Source organism: Balaenoptera physalus (genome assembly GCF_965194825.1).
Source record: "Balaenoptera physalus genome assembly, chromosome: 17".
Taxonomy (NCBI): Eukaryota; Metazoa; Chordata; class Mammalia; order Artiodactyla; family Balaenopteridae; genus Balaenoptera; species Balaenoptera physalus.
In genome coordinates, this window is record NC_138895.1 from 15,626,873 (window position 1) to 15,652,382 (window position 25,510).

Sequence of the window (25,510 nt, forward strand, 5' to 3'; positions counted from 1 at the left end):
AGCCCCAGCTGATGGACAGCCGGGGAGGTCCTCATTTTTGCTTTAACAGAACCCTTCCTCTGCTTGGGCAACAGTGAAAATCATTTGTGTTGATGGATATCCAGGCTTCTACAGTTGTCGCTTACGTGTATCAGCTAATTGCAGACGATGTGAAAGTAGAACAAATAGAATACAAAAAATCTTAAAGTGAGGCGTGTCCTGATGATTTTTCTGTTGGGCTTTTTGTTTTTTTTTCTTCATTCCCCTGTTCAACTCAAGTAATTAAATGCTTAAAAGCCACAAAATTGTATCACTTTTATAATATTTTGCAGTAAAATATAATCTCGTCTTCTGTTAATATTATGTTCTAAGCTTCTTGTAAACTGTAAGATTATATTTAGTTTAAGTATATGATTTCTATGAAAAAATGTCCACCACACAGTAAATGGTCACATGTTAAGAAAGATTTATCCTTGTAAATATCTTCATAGTTGATATTTGGAACTTTATTACCAAAGTAGTGCATGAGGAGAAAGAATCTAGATTTTCTTGTATACATTCTTCTCTTCTCCAGTAATAAACAGTTACTTTTCATTTATTAAAAAAAAAAAAAAAAAAGATATAGAAAGGAAAATGGGCACCACACCACAGTTCTGAGCTATGCAAAAGCATTTTATCCCAGGGTAATAAGAGTCACTATGAAATCTGTATTTTTTTTTTTTAAACAAGAAGCTCTGGAAATATTCTACCCTTATAAAATTTCAGAAACCCTGCTTTCATCATTTGTGAATTTGATAAAAAGTATTTCATAATTTTACACTAGAATAATCCCCAAAGGACAAAACGATCAGTCTGGAAGGTCCTCACTGAGCCTCCAACCCGAACCTTCTACATGTGAGCCTCAAGGCCGAATTCCTCCAGTTTGTTTTCTAACATGGTTACTGCCCAGAAAACATCGCCTGCATCATTTAAGCGCCCACACTGACTCCTGCTTAGGCTCCTAACTATCTCTCTGCCTCGGGGCTCTTCGCCCACCCAAATGGCCAAGCAGCACCATCACATAGGCCTCAAGGTCGCCTGCGCAACGTCTGCTTCCAGTGCTTTGCTTAAAAACCATGGGATTATGCATACAACATGACTGTGATACTGTCTTTGCAGGGAATAAGGGAACAAGAACCATCTTTGAGCTAAAACTTGAGCAACACCTAAGCCCCCGGCAACAGGTGTGTTTTATCCTTGAGAGCTGGGGCACACCGGGCCACAGCCAAGTGAAAGAGCTGAGCGGAGAGTGCTGGACCGCACGGAGGAGAGTGGTGAGCGGGGACCCTCACCTCCAGCAGAGAACAATGCAAATTCCCTTGCAAGAAAAGTGTCTTCAACTTTAACCCCCGGCTGGATCACTGACAAAGATCAACTAGGAGCTCCCAGTGAAAGATTACCAAAATACTCAGGGAAACAGGTCACCACGAGCAAGAGTCAATCAATGGATTTAGAACTGCAAGAAATCCAGAAATTGGAATTATCGAATCAAGAAATTTAGAAAGTAATGATGAATGTGACGTTTAATGATATAAAGATGGAATCACAAAAATAAGCAAACAGTAAGATGCTATGAAAAATAACCAGGCAAACAGAACTTTTAGAAATGAAAAATATAATTGGTTTAAACATAGCTAAAGAGATAATGAAATGAAATATAGATATGGATAAATTATCCCAAATGTAGTACAGAGAGACAGGGATATGGAAAATACATGGGTTAAGAAATAAGGAGGGTAGAAGTTTTAAAAAATCTGATGTAGAAAGAGAAGATTAACGTATGTCTTGCCAGAATCCCAGAAAGAAAGAATAGAGAAAATGGTGGAGGGGCAGTACAGAAAGAGATAATGGCTACAATTCCAGAGCTGATGAATCCACAGATAAAATAAGCACAACATACACCAAATACCAAGCAGTATAAATAAATAAATCCACACCTAGACACACTATAGTAAGACTACTGTATAGCAATTCTAAAAATATTTCAAAAGCAATTAGAAAAGATTACCTACAAAGAAACAAAAATGATTAGACTGATAATCAGAATCAAAAAAATTCAATCAAACTTGATCATATACCACTTCCTTTTTCAAAAAACTTCTTCAACGGCTTAATGAAAAAAGGCTGAGGGACTTCCCTGGTGGTCCAGTGGTTAAGACTCGCACTCCCCATGCAAGGGGCCCGGGTTCCATCCCTGGTCAGGGAACTAGATCCCGCATGCTGCAACTAAGAGTTTGCATACTGCAGCTAAAAAGATCCTGTGTGCCTCAGTGAAGATCTTGCACGCGGCAACAAAGATCCTGCGTGCTGCAACTAAGACCCTGCACAGCCAAGTAAATAAATAAATATTAAAAAAGAAAGAAAGAAAGAAAAAAGGCTGAAGAAGAGTTTGGTATTTAAGATCCTCTATATATCTATTCTATTACTAATCTACTTTTCCAGCCAAATCTTTTTTTTTTTTGGCTGCGCCCCGTGGCATGCGGGATCTTAGTTCCCTGACCAGGGATCGAACCCACGCCCCTTGCATTGGAAGCATGGAGTCTCTTTTTTTTTTTTTTTTTGAATATATCAGTATAGTTTATTTCTTTTATAAGAGGGAAGAAAAATACAGGAGGAAAAAAGTCAATAGCTGTGAATTGAATTCTCGAAGAAGAATCCGTGCAAAAATGACTGTCATCATCTCAACTGTGAGCTATGGCAACACTTTGAAAAAAAATCTTTTTTTAGTTTTCTTTCCTATTAAGCATTAAAAATTAGTAAGATTTGGGCTTCCCTGGTGGCGCAGCGGTTGAGAATCTGCCTGCCAATGCAGGGGACACGGGTTCGAGCCCCGGTCTGGGAAGATCCCATATGCCGCGGAGCAACTGGGCCCGTGAGCCACAACTACTGAGCCTGCGCGTCTGGAGCCTCTGCTCCGCAACAAGAGAGGCCGCGACAGTGAGAGGCCCGCGCACCGCGATGAGGAGTGGCCCCCGCTCGCTGCAACCAGAGAAAGCCCTTGCACGGAAACGAAGACCCAACACAGCCATAAATAAATAAATTAATTTAAAAAAAAAAACTGATAAAAGGCCAAATTAAAAAAAAATTAGTAAGATTAAATTTTTATTAAATCATGAAAATTTAAGGTAAATACAATATATTTTCTTAAGCTGGAAAAAGAGGATTTGTGACTTTACTTGATACAAAATGAATGTATGCAACAGTGTTTTTAAATACAGCAAATTTAAGACCCCAATAAATTTTTGAATGATTTTGGAAAGTATACACAGGTCAAAACATTTTCTTATCTGAATATATTTTAAAGGCTACTTTTTATGAAAACTTAAACATTCAGGCATTTATTTCACTGACACATTTTTGAATTATAGCACTTTGAATGCAACAGATGAAATGTGCATTTTTGCTCCATCATTTGCTAGTTTTCCTCCGGAAGCATGGAGTCTTAACCACTGGGCCACCAGGGAAGTCCCTGGCCAAATCTTCTGATAATTTTATTTTTTTTTTAATGTGGTAAAATATATGTAACATAAAACTAGACTATTCTCTGTTACCCTAAACATACTGTGTTGCTTCTGTAACCTCCAGGATTCTGGTTATTCTGCTTTTGCCAGATGGACTGGCTCCCTGCCATCTCTGCCTCCTGAAATGATACCTTTACTCAAGACTCTGAAGCTTTCCCCAATCACCCCAATTGGATGATCCCTTGAAATATGGTTTATTTCTCTTAGGGCATTTATAGTACATACAAGCTCATATTACAGTTATTAATTAGTCGACATATTTTATTTTCCAACTAAATTATAACTTCTTTAAAGGCACGTGCTAGGTCAAACTAATTTTTGGATTCCCCCGCCCCCGGCCCCCCGAACCCCTGTACTCCCAGTCCAGTAAATGATATAGTTTGAATACATGAAAACTGGTCAGGCACCAACTGTTCAAAAGGACCAGACTAACTTCTGGCCTAGGTCTGAGATATCTCACGGCACTCACGAACTCCACTCTCCGGGACCCTCCTGAGTGCTCAGGACTCACCTGTTCTGGCTGGCAAACGGTGCCTGTTCTATCGGCAGGATGCTTTCAGGCCAGGGGGCGGTCTGATTTGGAGGCGCTTGTTGTTGGCTATACTGAGGTCCCCCTATGTTCATCTCTAATTCAGATGGCCCTGAAATGGGAGAAGGAAACAATTCCAAAATCTTACAACTTGTAATAAGGGAAGTTATCTGTTTTGGGTATAGAATAGAAAGAGAAATATACAGTTTACAGAAAAAGACAGAAGCAATAACAATTAGGTGGAAATAATAAGAGACTTTCTGTTCTGAAATAGAAAAAAAGGCAAGAAATACCAAGGCTAATCACCCACTTTAGAGACTCTCTAGATCAGCAGTTCCAAACCCCTTGGACTTAGGAGTCTTTATATTCTTAAAGTACAGCTTATGTGTATATGGGTTATATCTCACTGATATTTACTATATTGGAAATTAAAACTGGAAAAAGAAAAAATGATTATTAATTCATTTAAAAGTCATCATAATAAATCCACTATGTTAACATAAACAAGATTTTTTTCTTCCAGTCGTATTGAGATATAATTGACATACAGCACTACGGAAGTTTAACGTGTACAGTGTGATGATTTGACTTACATACATCATGAAATAATTATCACAGCAAGTTTAGTGAACATCCATCATTTCAAATAGATACAAAATTTTTTTTCCTTGTGATGAGAACTCTCAAGTTCTGCTCTCTTGACAGCTTTCATATATAACACACAGCAGTGTTAGTTACACTGACCTTGTTGTAACGTTACGTCCCTAGAACTTATAACTGGGAGTCTGTGCCTTTGGACCGCCTGCCTGCATCCAATTTCCCCTCCGCCCACCTCCCCTCTGGTAACCACAAATCTGATCTCTTTTTCTATGACGTTGTTTGTTTGCAACATAAACAAGATTTTTTTAGCCAACTCTATCGTACGTCCATGACAGAATGAGGGTGAAGAAGGTACGTAATATCTTAGTATTATTATGAAAATAGTTTTGGCCAGGCAGACGCCCTAAAAGGGCATCGAGGTCCTGGACATACTTTTGAGAAGTGCTGGTCTGAGTAAAGGAGGAGCAGAAAGGTGGCCCAGACAACTTAGACGTGCTCTTTCTTAGAAGTTCTCTGTAGAGGATTAAAGCTAATGCATGATATGAGCTCTTTAATGATTTTATTATCACTATCTGTAGACCTGTTTTCCATGACAACAGATACTTTTCTGTTGAGCTCACGGCTTTTTTGAGCTTATTAAAAATCAGAGAAATTCAGCTACACAGTGAAGCTCACAGAGCCATATTTCAAGCTCAAAAGCCAGGTGCCATTCAGAGAAGAAAGACTGAGGATAAATGAAATTTCTGGATATAAGGGATTTATGATGATGATTTTTAAATGAATGAATTAGCATTTAAAAAATTTCCCAGTTTATTTTTGCATGGAAATCTGGCCATTCTTAGCATTTTCATGTAAGCCTCAAATTATGTGAATTTATGTTTGGGAATCACACACTATTAATTTGAAGTACATTCTCTGTAGGAAGGCAACATGAATGTCATCTCAGAAACAATAAGCCAAAATGTGCTGAGCAATTAAACAACTAGAAAAGAAAACTGATGCTGGGGTAGGATGACCATTCTGCATTATCGTGTCACAACAATCCTGGCATCTTTCCATTAACGATTTAGCGCTTACTCACCGTGCACCACATCCAAGTATATGAAAAAGTACATGAACGTCAACTTATCTGAATTATGCTAATGTACAAGGTAAGAGGAAGGTTAGTATGTCAATGACTAAGAAAATCTTGAGGATGAGTTGCATTACTTTTTAAAAAAAATAATGGTTTTATTGAGATATAATTCACATACCATACAATTAGCCCGTGTAAAGTGTACGACTCCGTGGGTGTTAGTGTATCTGCAGGGTTGTAGAACCACCACAGTGATCAATTTTAGGACGTTGTCATTCCCCCCAAAAGAAACCCCATGACCATTAGGAGTCACTCCCCATTCCCCCCATAGAGCCCCAGCCCTAGGAAACCACTAATCTACTTTCCTTCTCTACAGATTTGCCTATTCTGGGCATTTCACATAAATGGTATCACACAGTGTATCAGATCATTAATTTTAATAACATGTGAACTGTATCCAAATAGAATTCTAGTGACCCCCTACGTTTTGTGAGATGCTCTCTAAGAGCCTGCACTTTCAGTGAGGAACTGGGAGAGTCTGGTTTAATAGTCCAGGGTAGTGGCCCAGGGGTCTGCATTTTAAGGTCCTGATGACCATGCAGAGTTAGGAACCACTGGTGCATCACTGAAATACTTCTTCAAAATACCATCTGTGTAACATTTCTAGTGTTACAGCGCAATTCACTCCCTGCAAAAGCTGAAACTAGATAATTTAACGAAAATAAAACATCCTAAGGGTAGCGGGTTCTCTTAAGTAACCGGAAAACCTGCAATTTTATGATCCCCTACAGAGTTCCAGCAAAATCCCACTTATGACAGCTTGACACGGGGGCATGACCTAAACCGCAAATTAGCAGCATGTCTTGACAGAACTTATGGAGCTGTTCCTCTCTTCTTCTAAGAAAGTATAAAAATGAAAAGCAAAGAGCACAGGAACTACCTTACCTATAGTCATGACCTGAGGCTGCAGCATCTGTCTTTGGCCAGGCTGGCTGTTGGGTCTCATGGGGATGCTGGCGGTTGGGTTCCGAATCATACCTCCTTGGATCGGCCGGTTCATGGCACTGGTGGCAGCAGCACAGGTGACTCTCACAGCAGCGCTCTGAGGTGCCCATTCCCCAGATGGCAGGGTGGGCCGGGCAGCATTACTACCAATCATGCCTGCAGGCAAGCCAGAGAAAACGGAGATGCAGTGCCTGGCAACACAGTCAGCACGTATGAACACCAGACGATCTTACTCTGTACGAGACGCTCATGCTCAGTACACGGTTAGCCCAACAGCTCACCGGGCCCTCGCCGGGACAGACGTGGGCCCTTGGCTAAGAAATACGAGATGGCAATTACTACGAAGTTTTTCACAACACGGACTTGCCACTCTTTACAGTTCGGAAAAGCTGTTAGAATTGTTCCCATATGTACTTAGAAACAGGTGCTGTGGCATGTGGATAACCCCAACTTCCTTCCTCAGGAAGTGAATCACATTAGCTGATACACACGTCAATGCTCTACTTTCCAAAAGGGAGGCGAGGCTAAGAGGAACAAGGTAAAAACTGATAATCAATATTCTAATTAAAAACCCAAATCACAGAGAATATCCCATGAAGCCCCGGCCAGACTTTCAATCCCCAAATCCCTTTCTGAGCATTGTAATCTGTTAAGCTTCCAAGCTGACCAAAGCAGCCTCGGGAGCTGGGGGAATGACAGCGTCTTTCCACTCCAGTTCTTGTGGCCAAGGCAAGGGAGCGCCAACCACTTCGGTGGACCTGGACCACCACATTCCTGGCGATATAGGTCTAGGCTGCGTCGGGACAGATTTGTAAAAACCCTTCTACACGTGAGATAGTAACAGCTCTGTGACCACACACGCCAGTGAGAAGAGCACAACACTGCTGGGCAGATCACGTGTTTGCTCTCTCTGGCCTGGCCCCCGAGATGCTGGCAACGGCCAGACACGGGCTAAGACTTGATATCCTAAAGGGGAACAACCCCAAGCCAGGACCCTTCATTCTGAAGCGTTTAATAACGCATGTGTACCAGTCCTGCTTTCAGAGACGTGGCTCGCTTTCATTTACTTTAATCATGAGAAACAACTAAAAACAGGGTGTTATTTCAGAAATGGAGAGAACACGTATTGTGGATAGTTTTTCACTGGTGAAATGAGAATGTGCTACGTTAGGATGACTTAGAGTAAAGGGTAATTAGACTGAACAAGTTAGAACAATATCATGTTGATACGTATTTTAAAGACCGTTTTAAGGCTAGGTTTGAGTTATACAAAGATGTGGGAGAAGAGGCATTTTCTTTTTCAGAAAATCTATGATCTAATTAATATCACAAGATTATAGAAAGTGTAGAAAGCAGGAGGGCAAATAATGCATAATTCGAAATATCAGCAGCTGTGACCGGGGTAGTCGCTTCCCGGGGTTTTCATCTTTCTCTTTGAAACAAAGCACAGGCATCGTAATGATCTTCACAGCCAGGATGCCAGTCATCTCCTGGCTGCCCAGATCTGAATACAGGTATATCCCCAAATTCCTAAAGATTCCTCCACGAACCCGGATCTTCTTGTATTCCAGTAATAAGAAGCCACCTTTCATAAATCATTGGCTCCTTTTCTCTTATAGAATTTTACGTAAGTCAATATTTTACTTATATAAATCAATACTTTATTGTAAAAATAATGTAAAACTAATATGGCATTGTTTCTGCGAATAAGTAAATTAGTGATGTGGTCAGTGCCTGGCACACAGAGTAGGCACCTAATAAATACTTGCTGAATGAATGAACTATTTTAATACAACATTCTTCACATTTCCCATGAATTGCTTACCAACAACAGAAAGTTAAAAAAGAAATCCATCTTTGCAACCCTTAGATTGAACTCTTATTTTCTGTTAACTATCCAATGGTATACAGGGATTACAGACTAAGCTAAAAAAATACCAAGAGTTAAAACCCATGAATAGAAGTTCTTTTTATAATATCTGTTTCTTTCAATGCCTTTGTCTCCAGCGGTAAACTGTGAGCAGTTCTCCATTAGAAAACTTAGCATCCTAAGGGTACAGGATACCATAGGGTACAGATACCACAGGGTACAGGGCGTGGTGGTAATAGCAATCAGTGCTGCAGCAGTGATTCCTAGCCTGAACTGGGTGGAGGTTTGGGAGTACGGCTGCTGCTATGACGGTGACTACCACTTAGGAATATGCATGGGCAACTTGGCAGACACCTTAAGTTACAGCAGGTCAGGGGCCAAACCAGATCACAGGCAACTTCACAGATCTTTAAAAATGGAGGCCCTGGATCAGCTACTCTTAGGCCAGGCATACTACTATGTAAAGTTCGTTTTTTTTTTTTTTTAAGTTTGTTATTTTTAATTAATGTTTTTTTTGGAATGAGAATTGCTATCGTTACGAGTATAAAAAGGTTGGTTGAATTTTAAACCTTCATTCTGAAATCCGCCCAACACAAGTCATCAACTAACAGGAAGTTCTGGGGTTATCAGCAGATTATCACGACAAGCTAGCAACCACCAAATTATTTTACACGTATCACTACAATGTCTGGAATAGTAACTGGAATAGAAGTGAAATGAGCCTATGCCATAGGATTAATGATTAGAACCCTTGTAAAAACAATGATCACAGAATAAAAGGGTCAGCTTACTTGAATGCTTTCCGATGTTTCACATACCACGCTCGCAGTGAAAATTTGCAGAATTTAGTTACATTCAAATGTTAGTTTCTAGCATAAAAAATTTCACTTGAAAAATTCTACTAGTTTGATGTGGATGAAAACATCATTAAGTTAAATAACCCACCAATAAAGTTAACAGCACATTTGAGCCCTTACCTGTGCTACTGTTCCCTAAATTTCCTTGGTTTCCTATCATCCCTTGATTACCCATCATTCCTGGCTGAGGTATCACTGAGTAGGGACTACTGTTTCTGATTGGTGGGAAAGGTCCAGCACCAGTTGGGCTTTGCAATGTGATGTCAAGTGGTAAATTCTGGTTTGGCAATAACCTGCCCAGTTGCCCTGGTCGTGGGTTATTAAAAGCTAAGGAGAAAACAAATGAAAATTTAAGGTTAATATAGGATAATGGAAAACAGCAACACAAGTAGTGTTCAGGGAAAATGTCGTTTGTAAAATAACAAAGATATGCATGTCAGGGACCAACTGCTTATATAAAAGACAAATTCACAGACAAAAAAACATGTGGCGCAAAAACATAGACTTGCAGTCTAATCAACAAGTCTCTAATTTAATTCTTGACAACCTTGCAAAACAAAAAAGAAGTAAAAGGAAAAAAAAGAAGATGTCTATTATTTACCATATATTTTTCTCCCCAATATGAACTTCTAATATTCAACTGTATTTGTTAACGAAACTGCTAATATATTTTTTTCATATATTATTTGAATTTAGCAATATTGCTTTGTCACAGCTGTGAAGCCATAAACATCTCCCGCATATAGCACCAAACCCAGATACATGTGGTTTGGACGTAAGACTATCATTTTTTAATTGGACTTTCCTAGGAATAAAATTAGGTTAAAAATGTCTACTCTCATTGAAAGTTAAAATCTTTAAATGTGTGAACTCTGGTACCTGAAGTTAGTATTGAAGATTTAGGGCCCTGTTAAGTCTTCTAAATATAGCTTCTTTAAATTCCAGATACATTTATATTTGAAAGGATTCTTATGGTTAGTTCACAAGAGTTTATTGTGCAGTAAGTACTACACCAGTGCACTATACTATCACACAGACAACCAGTGATTTGATAACAATGTTTCTACAAGAACAAAGATATTATAAATTACAATTCATAGAGCTAATATATTAAATAATATCAAGGACTTTATTTTCTCTGAATTATATAAACACAGTATGAAATAGAACATTTGAAACACGTTAACGTTCTTAACAATCAATAACAGAAATAAAATATTTAGAAGAATTAGGGTTTAAATGAAAAAGATGTACATGCTTAAGCTGACTTCCTCAGGTTTAGTTATCTGGTTACCATTCAGTAGTCTGAATACCATCAGGAGGTACAGATAAGAGGAGAAACCATGAGTTTCCACGCAGTCCTCCATTAACTCCGCTGGGTCATGAGCATAAACCCGCTACTGTGTTTCTTACTCACTTCTCAACTCTCTAACTTTGTGATCTCTCATAGGCCATAAGCAACCCTCCGTTCCCTAAGAAGTAGGCACGTTTGACAGATAACAAACAAAAACTCTGTGTTGTTTTACCCTTTTCAGCATGATCACGAATCACTTTGAGAAAAGATCTATTAATCAAGGATATTTTGTGATTTGGTTGATGGTTGCCATTTCTGATTTGAGAACAGATGCTAAGCTTTGGGTCAAACTGTATTTGAAGAGGGAAAAATCATTCTCTTCACCAATTTAACACTGAAGAGGTTCTCTGTCTTTCTACAGATCATGTCCCTAGCGCAGGAAAGATATTTTCTTTTGCTGAAAACTATCGGACAACTTTAGCTAACTGTCAAGTTTGTAAACTAAGTGTTCAAGGTGAAGAAAGACCTCATCTTAAACTTACAAAAATATAAAATAGGGAATTCCCTGGTGGTCCAGTGGTTAAGACTCTGAACTTCCACTGCAGGGGGCACAGGCTCGATCCCTGGTCGGGGAACTAAGATCCCACATGCTGCAAGCCGCACAGCGCAGCCAAATAAATAAATAAATAAATAAAATTAAAAAAATAAAAGTAAGCGATAAAAAATGTCACTTATAAAACAGTCTAAGGTCTTCCAGCTGTATATCATACTAATTAAACTTAAGATGCACTTAGAAAACATTTATATGATAAATTTCCATATAAAATGGATATTTATATGAGGATTCCTAAGAGATAGGACAAGATATTTTTAATGTGTGTAGCCCTTTCATGTATAATGAGAAAGTGTTTTGATAAAAAATTTTTAGTAGTATATTATTCCTGAGAAGTCAGCATAACTTTCTAAGTTTCTGTCTTTTAAGTATTCAGCCATATATTAAGACACAGAAAATCTATTTTAAACTTCATTTCTGAAGGCAGTAACTGAAATGAAGGGAAGTATGACAATCATCCGAAGAACTTTATCAATGCAGGTCAGTCTCACCCCGTGTTGATTATATTAACCACAAGCGCCTGCAGAAAGGCCATGTTTACTAGAATCCACCCTGAATACTGTTTTGAAGGGCTGGGACGGTAGGTGGTGCTATCTGACCATAAAAACCTTGAAGTGACTAAGCTGTTTGCGTCAGATTTTAATAACCCCCGTTTCTGATGGTGATAACATGGGAATTTCTTGGCATAACCATCAATATCTCATACTCACTGCTCTGTGAAATTCGCAACGCTGTTTTCTGGGCTCCAGCAGGTGTAACAGGGCTGCTCTCGGCTGTGAGTTGCATGAGGTCATTGATGATGGCTTGCTTGTCAACTGATCCAGCAGGGGCGCCTGGCCTCGTGTCTGGGAAAAGCTGTGGTAATTGACTATTCTGCAAATCATCCAAAATCTCCTCCAAGTTGTCCAGCTCACTGCCAGGCTGCGGTTAACAAACAGAAGAGTTTATCCGGTCCCACGCGAAGAGTGGGCGCCCCAGGCCCGGTTTGCAGTTACAGACCTAACCGGTATAAGGCACCAGAGCCAAACAAGAGATGCAGACACATGCGAACCTCAGGCCTAACAGTTAATTGATCATCTTTAAAAAAAAATCAAATCAACAAAGGACAAATAATTTAATCTCTTGCTCCTCAGTTTCCTCATCTGTGAAAAGAGAGGTGACTGAATTAGAAAGAAAGCTCTCTTCTAGCGCTGTGATTCACTGGCAATTTGTAAATTCCCCTTTATTTTATGCTAATAATTCAGTTAATTATGAGTATGTGTATTTCTCATTAACCATGGGTGTACTACGACTTACAGTCCTGGCCTAGGTTTTGTGCTTAACTCTTCTGAAGAAATAACAACAACGAAAAATTGGTGGAAAATATGATCCAAATTTACACGAAATCAGTATTTAGTAAATGGTCATTTCCTTTTAGAACTTTGTTTTTCTTTCTTTCTTTCTTTTTTTTTTAAGAGCAAGGAGTGAAACGCACGAGGAGCTTGAAGTACCCATGAGCAGCTCAGCCCTGTCTTTTCCATTTGAGTCGTGTTTTTTTCCTGCTTATACTTTCAGTTTCGAATGACACTGGCTTTCTCAAGTCACTCACCAGCTTTGGTGACAAATGCAGGGAAGCAGGATGAAAACATAGCAGCTATTAATTTGACTTTACAGAAGCCATAAAAATATTTCTTATGGCTTTTCCCTTTATTAAAATAATTTCCTTTCAACTACCAACATTAAAATAATAAGGTACATATCACCACTATTTCACACCTAGTGCTTTTCTTCCAGAGGGCTCAACTGAATTTATATTCGTTTAAGTAGAACCTATCTGTGTGCCAAGTATTTAAAATCAGACAGTGCCAACCACATAAGAAAATGGCTAAGTTAACTCCCAGGATTACTTTCTAGTGAAGAGAGTGATAAGAATGATTCTCCTGATGTGTAGGTGGAAAAACACAAGTTAGGCAACTTCCCCAAAGTCACTGGATGGACTTTGAATCCTTGACCATGTGACTAACCCTTCTGTCTACACTGGCAATTCAAATGAAAGCATTTACATCTGACATGAGGTATACTTAAAGCAGAATGGCTTACAGTTTTATTCTATACACTAGAAGCTGCATTTACTAAGGTTTTTGCAATTTATGGCAAATGTAAATCTATATAGGAAGTCTTTTTACTGGACATAATTTCTCAAGTTAGGAAGGATACAATGAAGTGATATTTTATTGGATTCTTTGTTCAGAGTCAACTAGCTTAGCGAGAACTTGGAGATCCATTTTCCAGGGAATTCCTAATGCACTGTTTGAGCAATTACAAGACCATTCTCTAGTTACGTTTAGCCACCCGTTTCTAACAAAAGAGGGAGGGATCAAACTTGGGAGAGCTACATCTTAGGTAAGGGTTAGGTTCCAAAGTTAGCATCCTAAAGTATAGACAGACACAGACAAAATGATCCTTAGAACGGCTAGGGAGGGAACCTTATTGTATGTCCCCTCCACCAAGGGCAACACAGCCAGTTTTCCCTCCAGAGTGAAAGCACATCACTGCTTCTTTGGCTGAGTCCGAAATGACGAAGTTTACATGGGGGCCATTCCGCACTGAAAAAGCCTGTAGCTACATTTCCACACTACTGGAGCTTCAAGGGAACCAAAGCCCAGTTAAGTCTCTTGAACTGTGGGCAAAACTGCTCACGTGACTTAACCATTTATTTAATAGCTATCTCTCCTTTTTTTTTTCTTCTTCTGAATGTGTATGGACAATTTTGGGTAAGTTAAACATGTGTAAAGTGACTCCGTTGGAAAGCTATCGTTATCATGTTTTGCTGAATACGTAAGATACAAACATCAGTGTAATAAGCACTTGTTGCCCTCTGAGGACAGTGCCTGGAACATAGCAATGGACACTCAGTCAACCCGATGGGTTCCTTCAACTATTTTAACCGGTAATTTAAAACATTTCCCAGAATCAACTCAATTTCTCATAGAAATTCCTATCATTTCTATAATTTCTCAGAAAAAAGTTTCATAAAGATGGATAGGGACTTCCCTGGCGGCACAGTGGTTAAGAATCCGCCTGCCAATGCAGGGGACACGGGTTTGAGCCCTGGTCCAGGAAGATCTCACATGCTGCGGAGCAGCTAAGCCCGTGCGCCACAACTACTGAGCCTGCGCTCTAGAGCTCGCGAGCCGCAACTACTGAAGCCCGTGAGCCCAGAGCCCGTGCTCCGCGACAAGAGAAGCCACCGCAATGAGAAGTCCGCGCACCGCAACGAAGAGTAGCCCCCGCTCGCCGCAACTAGAGAAAGCCCGCGCGCAGCAACGAAGACCCAACGCAGCCATAAATAAATAAATAAATTAATTAAAAAAAAAAAAAGATGGATAAATATCCTTATAGTTGTATCATGAAAATAGCTACAGAGGTATTAAGAGGTTCTAATAAACTGTGAAGTTTATTGCTGTCCTAGGAAACCAGGTTTCCCTACTACAGTAATGCTGCCTTGTGTAGAGTATTTTAAAATTCATTGTTTGTGGAGGGGTGAGAGGGTGGGCCGTAATAAGTAATAAGCTACTTCTTGAGAAAGCTTTGCAGATGCCTTGAATGAGAAACAGCCCAAATAAATAGGTTCATATAAACAATAATAAAAATAAAGTGTATTATTTTCCTCAATGGATGCTCTTATATTTGCTCCCAATCCCAGACATGCGTAAAAGAAAGCTTTTACAATATAGATTAATAGTCTGGGTCTAGACTCCCACCTTTCCTTTTTACCTTTATTCTTTTCACACAAATAAAATGATACTTTAAACCATCTTGAATAGAAAAATAACTATCATAGTTTCAAAGAGTTCTAATGATAGGATTCATGATTCTTCCTTTGTGATCTACTCTTGTGTCAAATATGATGAGTTTAAAATAAGTCTAAAGTTAAGCTCTCTCTTTATATATACATAGCTATATAAAACATTAATATATTTGGATGGTTTAAACCTATTTATTGGTTCTTTATTTCAAATAATTAGATAATTTAAAATCCATGATTTTCCTTGATTTTTATTTTTAAAAAGCATATATTAAAACTGATTTTCAAATTTTAATCTTTGCCATTTCTAAGAGCTGATCAAATTCAACTGTGGATCAGTCTAGCTTTGACAAGTAACTAAACACTTATTTGTCTTAAGAAAGTCATGCAGGGACTTCTTGGTGCTATATTCCGAAGGAACTGGTTCTTTGGAGACCCTTAACTATGGACACTATAGTATATGAATTCATTCAGCTTACCATCAGAAAAATGCATTATGAAAATTTCCCCACTAGAGATAATGTTGCTTTGCTTGTGTTTATTTCTTGTCAATATTTGGAGTTATGCATTTAAATTAATCTAACTGTCTCAAATTTACTTGAAATGTTCTTTTTCAAGGAAAATATCTCTACACCTTTGGTTGCCCAGGAATAAAATTTGATGACTACGGGCATTTTCTTCTGTAGTCATGTAAGTCCTGGAAGGGGTGCATTTGATCACATGAAGTTTCCGATCAAACATTTCTGCCCCTAAGTAAGCTTTAATTCTCATCAAAAGTTCTTCTAGTTCCTATCTAGTTCCTTTCTTAGGCATGATTTCTTCACAAAACAAAAAGATTAATGCCTTCCTTGAAAACGCTTTGCCAAGATACTTCAAAGTTTTGCTTAGGCATCTCTTCGAATGCTCAAATTAGCCACATCAATTTGAAGAGTTGGTTTAAACTATTTCAGGCAGAAAATGAGTCAGAAAGATTTTTGTAAAAGTTCTACAAAATGAAAATTGGACTTGATTTCTGCAATTTTTTCTGGTTTTATGAATTTTTCATGTGTCAAATCAGTTTGTTTTCTGAAGGAAATATAAAGAACATACGTATTTTAATACATGTATTCTAATAAATTACAAAACAGTGTTTCCAAAATTTTTTAAAAAACTGTTCTTTTACCACATTTGCCTAACATAAAGTTGCTTTAAAAAATGGCAACACAATTCTACCACATGTGGAGGGAAATTTTCAGGACACTACCAGTTTAAAATATGGTTTGCTTTTCTAATGGAGCCAAATGACAAGAAGAAATTCTTTATAGACTATTTCTAAACCCTCATCATAAGTGGCCCAGTAGCATTAAGAAAGAGCATAAGAGTACCATTTAGTTAGTATCATTTACACATGCTCCATTGTGTAAATAAGTATATAACTTAAAAGTCAGTGAACATATCGGAAATTTTTCTGTCATTGTTTCCTGTTGGTTATGAAACACTGTAGAAACAAATGTTGTTTAAATACTCTATCGAGTGAAGAATGCTATTTTAGGTATAATGGCACCATCGAAGTACTTCCTGCCCTTAATAAGTTAGTGATAGGTTAAACACACACTCGGATAATGGCTCTTTTCTGAGTCTAAATAACAAGACAGTCAACTGTGCGATTCAGGCTCGCTAACAGTTTAACTTACTGAATAAAAATGTGTTGTGTTCCCCTGAAGTGAAAGAAAAACCTTTGATAAATTTGTACAGAAGTCAATAGGAGATACAATCAACCTGTATTTGGGAAAAGTGAAGGAGGGCGGGAAGTGAAAGAATCCCTGTTTTTTTTTTTTTTCTTAAAGTAAGTCATTCTAACTTTGATCTAAATTTAGGTAATGCATACTTCCTGTGGTAACCTTTTTTTTCAAGCTGCAATGTTTTTGATGTTAAAATTGCTCTGAAGCAGTATTTTTTTGGTGGAGTTTTAAATGGGAATAGATGGACGGTAAAACCAGGAACTGGGTTTCATTAAGAAAAAAAATACTGTGTGTATGGGTGAGTGTGAGTGTGAGTGTGTGTGTGTGTGTGTGTGTGTGTGTGTCCACCCAAAATGACAGGTTTGTGCTGATAACACTCTGTGCTTTAAGTTCCCAAAGTGAGATAATGTTGATCAGAAAAAACGTTCTTTTAAATACCAATCAGAAACGTGCAAGTGACTCAAGGACTTCAAAAAAACAAACAGAACTTCTTCTTTGTCAGTTTCTTGTATGAAGTTAGTGTAATCATATAGGTAAACACACAAATGCCAAACAGCACCCTCCTTCCCTGACCGTCTAAGTCCCCAGGGCCTCAGGCCTGGGATAGAAATAAATTCTGTTTATAGAGCGGGGGACCAGCCACTTAGCCACTAAGCCAAGGGGGACCTCATGAGTCACCATCTTGCCCTCTAGCATGTGTCAAGAGACCTGAGTGACAGTATCTCTGCCTGCCACTCTGAACTGCCACTAGCTCTGCGTATTCTAATCTAGTAAACCTCAAAGGATTAAAACACCTACAGCTGTCAATATGCTTTTACACTACACTTTATCCAAGATATTGTTATTAACTTTCCGCTGAGCCCCCGGCTCCCCCCACGCAATGATCTTACAGCATCACAGAGTAGCTGGTGTAGAGAACTCAGCACTAACATCTAAGTTTAAGGATTCATCCTCACCAAAGGTGTTTACACAGTTACGCTGTTTCCCTCACGAAGGGCACAGGGAATGGTAGCAGCTGTCCAGACATCAAAGTGAAAGACAGACAGGAAGCTGCGTGCTCGGGACCTGGAAGGAGGCCGGCTGTCCAAGCACGCCCGGCCTCGGCCCCCGCCCCGATCTGTGCTCTCCACCCCAGAGCTGCTGCTCGGTCAGCCTCCACCCGGGAGGTCCAAGGTGACGGCCAGGGGTGCGCCTCTCCCGCCTCCCCACGCACACCTACCTAGTCCCCGAAGACAGCGACACCTAAAACGTCCACTTGTAAAACAAGTTTCAAGGCCATATCAGTGAACCATTTTAAGTAGAGAGGCCTGTGCAGCTTCTTCACTTCTTAACCCATCACGACTTAAGGCAGCGCTCAGGGATGGCAGGGTTGATGAAGTCTTGGATCTTTACCCCACCGGTCGTTGATTCCCCAGAAAACCCCTTATGCCAAGTCATTATTGTCAGCAATAAATCTTTTTTTTTTTTTAAAATAGGAAAATTTTAAACAGTTTGCATTTTCCCTCTGTGATGTCACTACCTCAGAGTGTCATCAAGAATGACTCTGAATATCACTTTAGCTATCCTTGATTTTCTCAGGAAATTAATATTTCACGTAAGCACAACAGATAACGCAACCTATTATTTCAGTTTTGCGCTTACATTTGATGGTTCCGCTCTACCAACATCAAGGCCAACTCTACCTCCCCTCTACTCTCCATTTCCCCTTAAATACTTTTTATACCGACGGTCTAAGAAATTCTTCAGCGTTAAGCAGAAGTCGTGACTGAGAATAAAGAGAGGTAGAATGATCTTCATTGAGTCTGAAAACCAGTCAGCCTCTGCTCTTAAAAAGGGAAAGGCAAGTAAAAAATAATTAAGTCTGTCCTGACAAAGCCCACTTTTGAGGAAGTGATTATCTCCAATTTAGGTATCTTCTAATAACAGGGGTCAGTAAACCCCAGCTGGCCTGCGGGCTAAATCCTGCCCACCACCTGTTTTTGTATGGCCCACGCACTAAGAATGGACTTACATTTTCTAATAATCGAAAAAAAAAATCAAAAGAAGAGTATCTTGTGACACGCGAAAATTGTATAAAATTCAAATATCAGTTTGACTGAAACACAGCACGCTTGTTTGTTCCTGTGTAGTGTCTAGGGCTGTGTCTGCAAGCCAGGGGAGGAACTAAATAGCTGTGGCAGACAGTGTGTGGCCTGCAAAGCCTGAAATATCACCACTCGACCCTTTACAAGATAAAAGTCAGCTCTATAACGACGTCACTCTTTGCTAGACAGAGTGTTTGGAACACGCGGCCTCAGTGAGAATTAACTCTGTTTCAAAGCAAGAACAAAGGAGAAGACTTATTTCTATCCAGTCACCCGAGGCCTCAGAAGGCCCCCTGTGGAGAAATCCCTGATGGCTACGGTTTAGTACACTGGGGAGGACACAGGACAAAACTCACCTGGTCACCGGGCTCAAAGCTCATCTCCTCCTTCTCAGTTTTCATCGTGATTAATTTCGTGTTACTGGCAGGGTCTGTCTTACTGTCCAGTCGCTCCAGTTTGGGGGTGATTTCCGGTAAACCGATATCTTTAGTATCATCTTTATCGAGCAGGTAGCGAAGTAGTGCATTCTCTTTCTTCTTGGGGCTCACTGGCTCCTGCTTAATCGTCACCTCGGACCCAGGAGCTGTGCTGCTGGCCTCCTGGCTCAGCTCTTTGCCCGTGGCTTCCGCTGTCAGCTTCGCCAAGTCCACGGGGGAACTGCTGTCCTGCAGGAGTCTGTGCAAAATCTTATGCTTCTCCTTGAGCGAGGTTCCGTGCGTCGACCCAGAGCCAGGCAAGCTGCCCGTGGAGTCCTTGCTGGTGTCCGACAGAGCGCCAGGCAAGGGCGAAGGCTCCGTCTGGTCGGATTTGGTGGTTAGCAGCTGCAGGAGTTTGGTCTGCCCCTTGCCGTCATGCAGTCTGCCCTGCCCGTCAGGCCTCTCGCCGCCCCCGGCCTCGCCGGCATCCTTTTGCTCCCCCGGGTGGCAGCTGCTCTCTGCTGGCCCGGCTGGACCTTCCGAGGGCTCCCCGTAGAGTCCGAAACAGTCTTTGGAGTCTAAGCTTCCCATCTTGCTGAGCGGGGGAGGATTCATATTCACCGGGGAGTTTTGCAAGTTGCCCATTTTGAGGTCCGGCGAAGCCAGCGACGAGCCCAGCGAGACCCCGTGCCCCTCGCTGAGGGCCTGCAGCGCGTTGAGGGAACTGTTGGTGTAGCTATGGCTATTTCCTGTGCTGCTGCAAACTCCCACGGGCGAATGCAAGCTTCCTGCGGGGGAAAACTGACTGGGGGGGATTCGAGGGCTTCCGGCCACGCCAGGGCTCATGCGATGCCTCGGTGAGAGCATGGAGCTGGGCTGCCCTGGATTCAGGCCCGGGCTGCCTTGTGAGGGGCTGTTCATCTTGAGTGCATAGTTACTACCCTGAGGAGTGGCCGCCGGCATGCTCGACACGTGGTTCATTCCCCCGGAACCACCGAACCTGCCCATGGGCATGCCCATTTGTTCCTTTGGGCCGTTCATGGGGAAATTTATATTGCTACTTAGGGTCATGTCCTGACCGGGGTTCCCACTGCACATGGCCTGATGGGCAGGGCTGCTAGAGCTAATTGGATTCAATGGCTTCCCCATCGCTTGTCCAGTCAGATCCGGATTCATTACACACACATTCTGCTCTCTGTAGGATGAGGAAAGAAATATAAGATAAAAGGGAAGACACTGAGCAAGTTGTTATTAATTTTCGAAAATGAGATCGCCTCATTTCTTTAAAAGAATGAACGACATGGAAGGAAAGGATAATACTTTGATGAAACAATCTGCAATTACGGGCAAGAGTGAACATGCAGCGTTTTGGACCAAGAGGGATGTTTTTCAGTCCACTCATTAAGACGTCTGTGGTTCTACAGAGGAAGCTGTGTTTAAATTTGACTACTACCGTACTGAAATTATAGTCGCTAGACAAGACATTAGCGGGCTTCCAATTACATAACATACCTTTCTCATTAAACGGTACGTTATCACGAATAACTGAGAGCTTGTACTGTCTGAAAGAAACGACCCAAACAAGTATAGCTGCCTTCAATTACCTGCCGGATTACAATTCCTAACAACAGACCGATCTGTGAGCCTGGAGCTTGATGTGTGCTACTTGGCTCAAGATGAAGAGTAAACTTAAGAGGGAAAAAAACTTGCCCCTAACTCTTCAAGACTCCGCAAGCTTTAGAGCCAATAAAGTTACCAAAACTGTTTACAATTAGATTACCTGTCTAACAGATCCCCTGCCTGGGTCCCCCTGGAAGGCAAAGCAAGAGCCTCTCAGGCCACATGGAAGGAACTGCAGATCGTCCCGCGTCTGTGATCTTATTCCCCAACTCGCAGGCAACCCTACTCCGCTCCTGGTCTCAAAGCAGGTTTGCTGAGCTGGATGATTTTCCAAGCCCTGTGAGCTTTAACTTACAGCTTGGCAGTCACTTGTGAGTTACCAAACGTGTTCACAAATCCAAACAAAACAGGTTTCACAAATTGTCAAACACCAGCTTTCAGTTAGGGGGGTGAACTGTGGCGCATCTGTAATCACTTTCAAATTGTTTCAGTTTGAGGTCGGATTTATTAACAGTTGGCAAACTGGGCTGCTTGATTTTTTTATTTGTAATAAGAAAATAAATAATTAAGAAATGTAATAAAAGAGAACTCCAGAGCAACTTTAGATATCTGCTGATAGCACCTCATAAAGGTTTTACGTAGCACACATGTAAATATTTACATAACTTGAAATACAATCATTTCCCTAAATTTGTGCTCTAAAACTATATGGTTTATGACACTTACTTTAAAATCAACATTGAATTTTCCTTACTTTTATTTTTTATGGAAATGTTCACTACCCTTCAATTTAAAGTCTAATGTCAAAAAGTTAATTTAAACCTGAGAATAACAATCTAAAGTATTCCTTCTAAGTGTATGTATATTTGAAAGTTTTAGATTTAAACACACAGGAGCAGAAGTCATTCTATATTCCTGCCCTGCATGTATCACCGCTGGGAACTGATCAATTCTCTTCTCTGATGTAACAGGCAGTCAGTCATGTCAGAGCAAAGTTAGTGCTAGTCTATGTCCTTCCAGCTGGGTTTTAAGATTCACTAGTATTGGGACTTCCCTGGCAGTCCAGTGGTTAGGACTCCGCGGTTTCACTGCCGAGGGCCCAGGTTCGATCCCTGGTTGGGGAACTAAGATCCCACAAGCCGCGTGGCACGGCCTACATAAAATAAAATAAAATAAAACAAAATGAAATAAAATAAAATTCACTAATATTAAGGCTAAAATTCAAAGTGTAGCCCTACTTTGAATTTCAGTATCGGGAGTTGTCTTTTAGCCAACAGTTAATAACAATTTAATTTTAACTTAATTTATACTTTACATGCCTGGGGTTGGTCAACAGAAATGTCTACCAAACCTGACAAGCTCTGGGACGATTTCCTGCTTTTGGAACCTCTCCTCCTGACTCGGGAAGGGCAGGTGGTACCCCAGAACAAGGCTTACCTGTGCAGCATGTGTAACGATATCACGAGCTGAGGTTCGTTAGTAGTCTGAGAGCGGATGAGCTTGCTTTTCGTTTGCGCAGCCACGAGAGTGCCGTCGGACAAGGAGAAACGATAGATCTGACTGAAGGCCAGTCCCTGTCTCAGCACTGCGGGCAAGCAAGGAAGCAGAACGCACGTTTAGAAACAGAATCAGAAGGTGAGGGCAGGACAAGACATAATAACAGTAATAAACTTTGTTAAGTGTATTATTTTCCTACCGGCAGGTTAAACAGAGTTGTAAGTAATATTTCATGACATTAGAACATTATACATTTTTAAAAGCACATTTATCTTTCATTCAAAGTACCGATAAATTCAATACACTGTTTTGTTTTGTTTTTTTTCCCACAAATGAAGCTTGGACCCTCAAACTACGTTCTTTTTAAAATCTTCAGTATCATGGCAAAACAGAGTGTAAACAATTTATTAGCTCAAAGCAAGCTTTACAATGATTTGTCTAAAATGTTAGGAAACAATGCAATGCATAAACATGATACCTCTAAAGGGTACAATTTGCCTTTAATTTCTCTTCAAACGAATACAGTAGTAAATGTTACAGTAAAACTTATGCCATTGAATATATTCTCCGAATATTCATCTTGAAGTTACGTACTGTTTACTCCATTATCTCACACTACTATTCCCCAATTCTGTTTCTCGGTGTGTAAGAAGTATTATTTCTGTGGTCAGGATAACAGGAAGTAAAAGATAAACAATCACAGGAATCTTTTCAGAGAAAAAAAGGCTAAATAGAAAACTGAAATAATAAAAGTACAAATCTTAGTGACATGGAATTGGTTTAATGTCTGAATAAAGAGTCAGGCGTTTCCATTTTCAAGACTATAGCAGAAAATATAACACTAGGTTAAAATAATTTCTCTTAAAATTTCAGATTTATCTTTAAAACAACTGTATTTTAAAATTGTCAAATACTGCATATTAAAAAAGAACACTTCAATTCAGAGAAAAAGGAGCCATACAGTTTAGTTACCTTCTGAACCATTTTAAGAAGACTACCATTTTCTACCACACAATCCTCAGCACAAATTTTGCGGGCTGACTAGTTAGTCCCAAAGTGGCCAAGCACATTCATCATTCCACAAAATTACCACAAAATTACCACAAAATTAGAGAGAGAGAGAGACAGACAGACAGACAGTCAGACAGAGGTAGGTGCTGACACACAACGTGGATTCAGATTTTTTGGTAAAATTTCACTTTGAGCAATTTCCCTGATGAACACCCCTGCAGTTCCAGGTATTTAGGGACATGCAGTATTTAGGTATTACTTTCTGCCACCAACTGCTGCATGATTTCTCTGAAGTGGCGGTACTGGAAATGAATTACTGTACATACATGTATCTTGCTTTGTACACTAAGTATGCCACTAAAAGGTGGCATAAATACCATTTTTATAATAGGACCCATATTTCCGATGGCTTATAATTTCAGAATTTTATCCAACCTTGGCTGTGATCCCTCAAGATTTTCCATTTCCATTTGGTCTATATCAAACACCTCTGCTGAGTAGATTTGTGTCAGCAAGCCCCTGAACGCATTCAGGAAGCTCCTCCATGTAAACAAAGCCTTCCAGTAGATTTTTATTCAATGCAAATGATTACCTTCAATCTGACTTATTTCACACATTTGGATGAAATGTATTTTATACATTGCGGAGTTTCCTTTCAGTGGGTCCCATCTGTTTAAACCTAGCATAGTGCCTAGTACATCTGTGTAAACCCTTTTGTAAGGAATCACGAAGCCACAGGATTAAATGTGGGGCATTGCTACTCAGGGCCCAAGGACACTGAACACGGCTGCTGATGGAGATTTCTTATTCTTTGTTACTATTCTTTTTATTTTAAACCAGATCTAGTGAAATGGCAGGTTAATTATTGATTTCTGTCAAATGTAGCATCTTTATTTCCTCTTACTCTTTCCCACTTACAGAAAAATTCTGGAAGACACAAATTGTTGGATTATGTGCTTATTTATTTCTAAGAAATAAGGATGAAGAAGATAAACAGGATGAATAAGATGAGGGAAAAATAAGGGAGTGGAAAGAGAGGTCATTTACCATGACTTGTACTTTTTCATAATCAATCTTAAAAGCATAAAGTTTAAACATACAAACACTCTTGGTAAATGCCAAGGTCACGGATGCATGTTAAACGGAAGATGACCAACTAAAACTTGATATTCAATAATGAGTTACAAGTTTTTTCTGCAAAAATGCAGACGATTTGCCAAACTGAGTCATAAGGCACAGGGCCCCCGTCCCTCACAGGCAGTGTGGCCCCCATAGAATCCACGCCCATAACCAAGTGCCCCTGCCAGGACATGCAGGGTCCACGAGAGGAGAGTCAGAAGACCAGAAGGAAAAAGTGTCTTCCTCCCCCATGGAGTCCTGCTTAAGAAAGGAATTTTTTCTTTGTTCTCATCAATTTAACAAAAACCCAGAATGCACTTGAGAAAAAGTGATGCTGCAGAAAGAACCACGGGAGCAGCGCGGTGGTGAAGTGACGGCCAGGACGGGCCTCAGACCCAGCTCCGGAGCTGACACTTTTTAAATAAAAAAAAAAAATTTTATTTATTTATTTGGTTGCACTGGGTCTCAGTTGCAGCAGGTGGGCTGCTTAGTTGCGGCTCACGGGCTCCTTAGTTGCAGCACACGGGCTCCTTAGTTGTGGCATGCAAACTCTTAGTTGCGGCGTGCATGTGGGATCTAGTTCCCTGACCAGGGATCGAACCCGGGCCCCCTGCATTGGGAGCACAGAGTCTTAACCACTGTGCCACCAGGGAAGTCCCAGGAGCTGACACTTTCTAATGGAAGGCTCCCGAGGCCATGTCACCTGTGTCGGCTCCCCACTGACAGCACAAGAGTCAAACGCCCACTTCCTAGGTGGGCTGTGGCGGTCAAGGGGCTCACGGAAAGAGGGACAATGCCAGGCAAAGGCCAGGTGCTCAAGGAGGGCTGAGTCTTGGCTTCAGTTCCAGGTGTCCTATTAACTAACTGTGCGAC

At 40.4% G+C, this 25,510-nt stretch overlaps 1 protein-coding gene across 10 annotated transcripts in view; it reads right to left on the bottom strand.

Annotated features, from left to right (window-relative positions):
- NCOA2 (nuclear receptor coactivator 2) overlaps positions 1–25,510 on the bottom strand; it is a 266,722-nt gene that overhangs the window by 22,805 nt on the left and 218,407 nt on the right. For 9 of the 10 annotated variants that reach the window (XR_014255636.1, XM_082433601.1, XM_082433597.1 and 6 more), the window contains 6 exons: positions 22,448–22,595; positions 19,331–20,585; positions 12,093–12,303; positions 9,596–9,802; positions 6,689–6,904; positions 4,051–4,180 (listed from right to left, as the gene is read on the bottom strand). Coding sequence is in view for 9 of the 10 variants with exons in the window: in XM_082433601.1 (XP_082289727.1) it covers positions 4,051–4,180; positions 6,689–6,904; positions 9,596–9,802; positions 12,093–12,303; positions 19,331–20,585; positions 22,448–22,595 (2,167 nt within the window). In the remaining variant the exon portion in view is untranslated. The remainder of the gene's footprint in view (positions 1–4,050; positions 4,181–6,688; positions 6,905–9,595; positions 9,803–12,092; positions 12,304–19,330; positions 20,586–22,447; positions 22,596–25,510) is intronic. The other variant, XM_082433594.1, reaches the window with a different exon arrangement.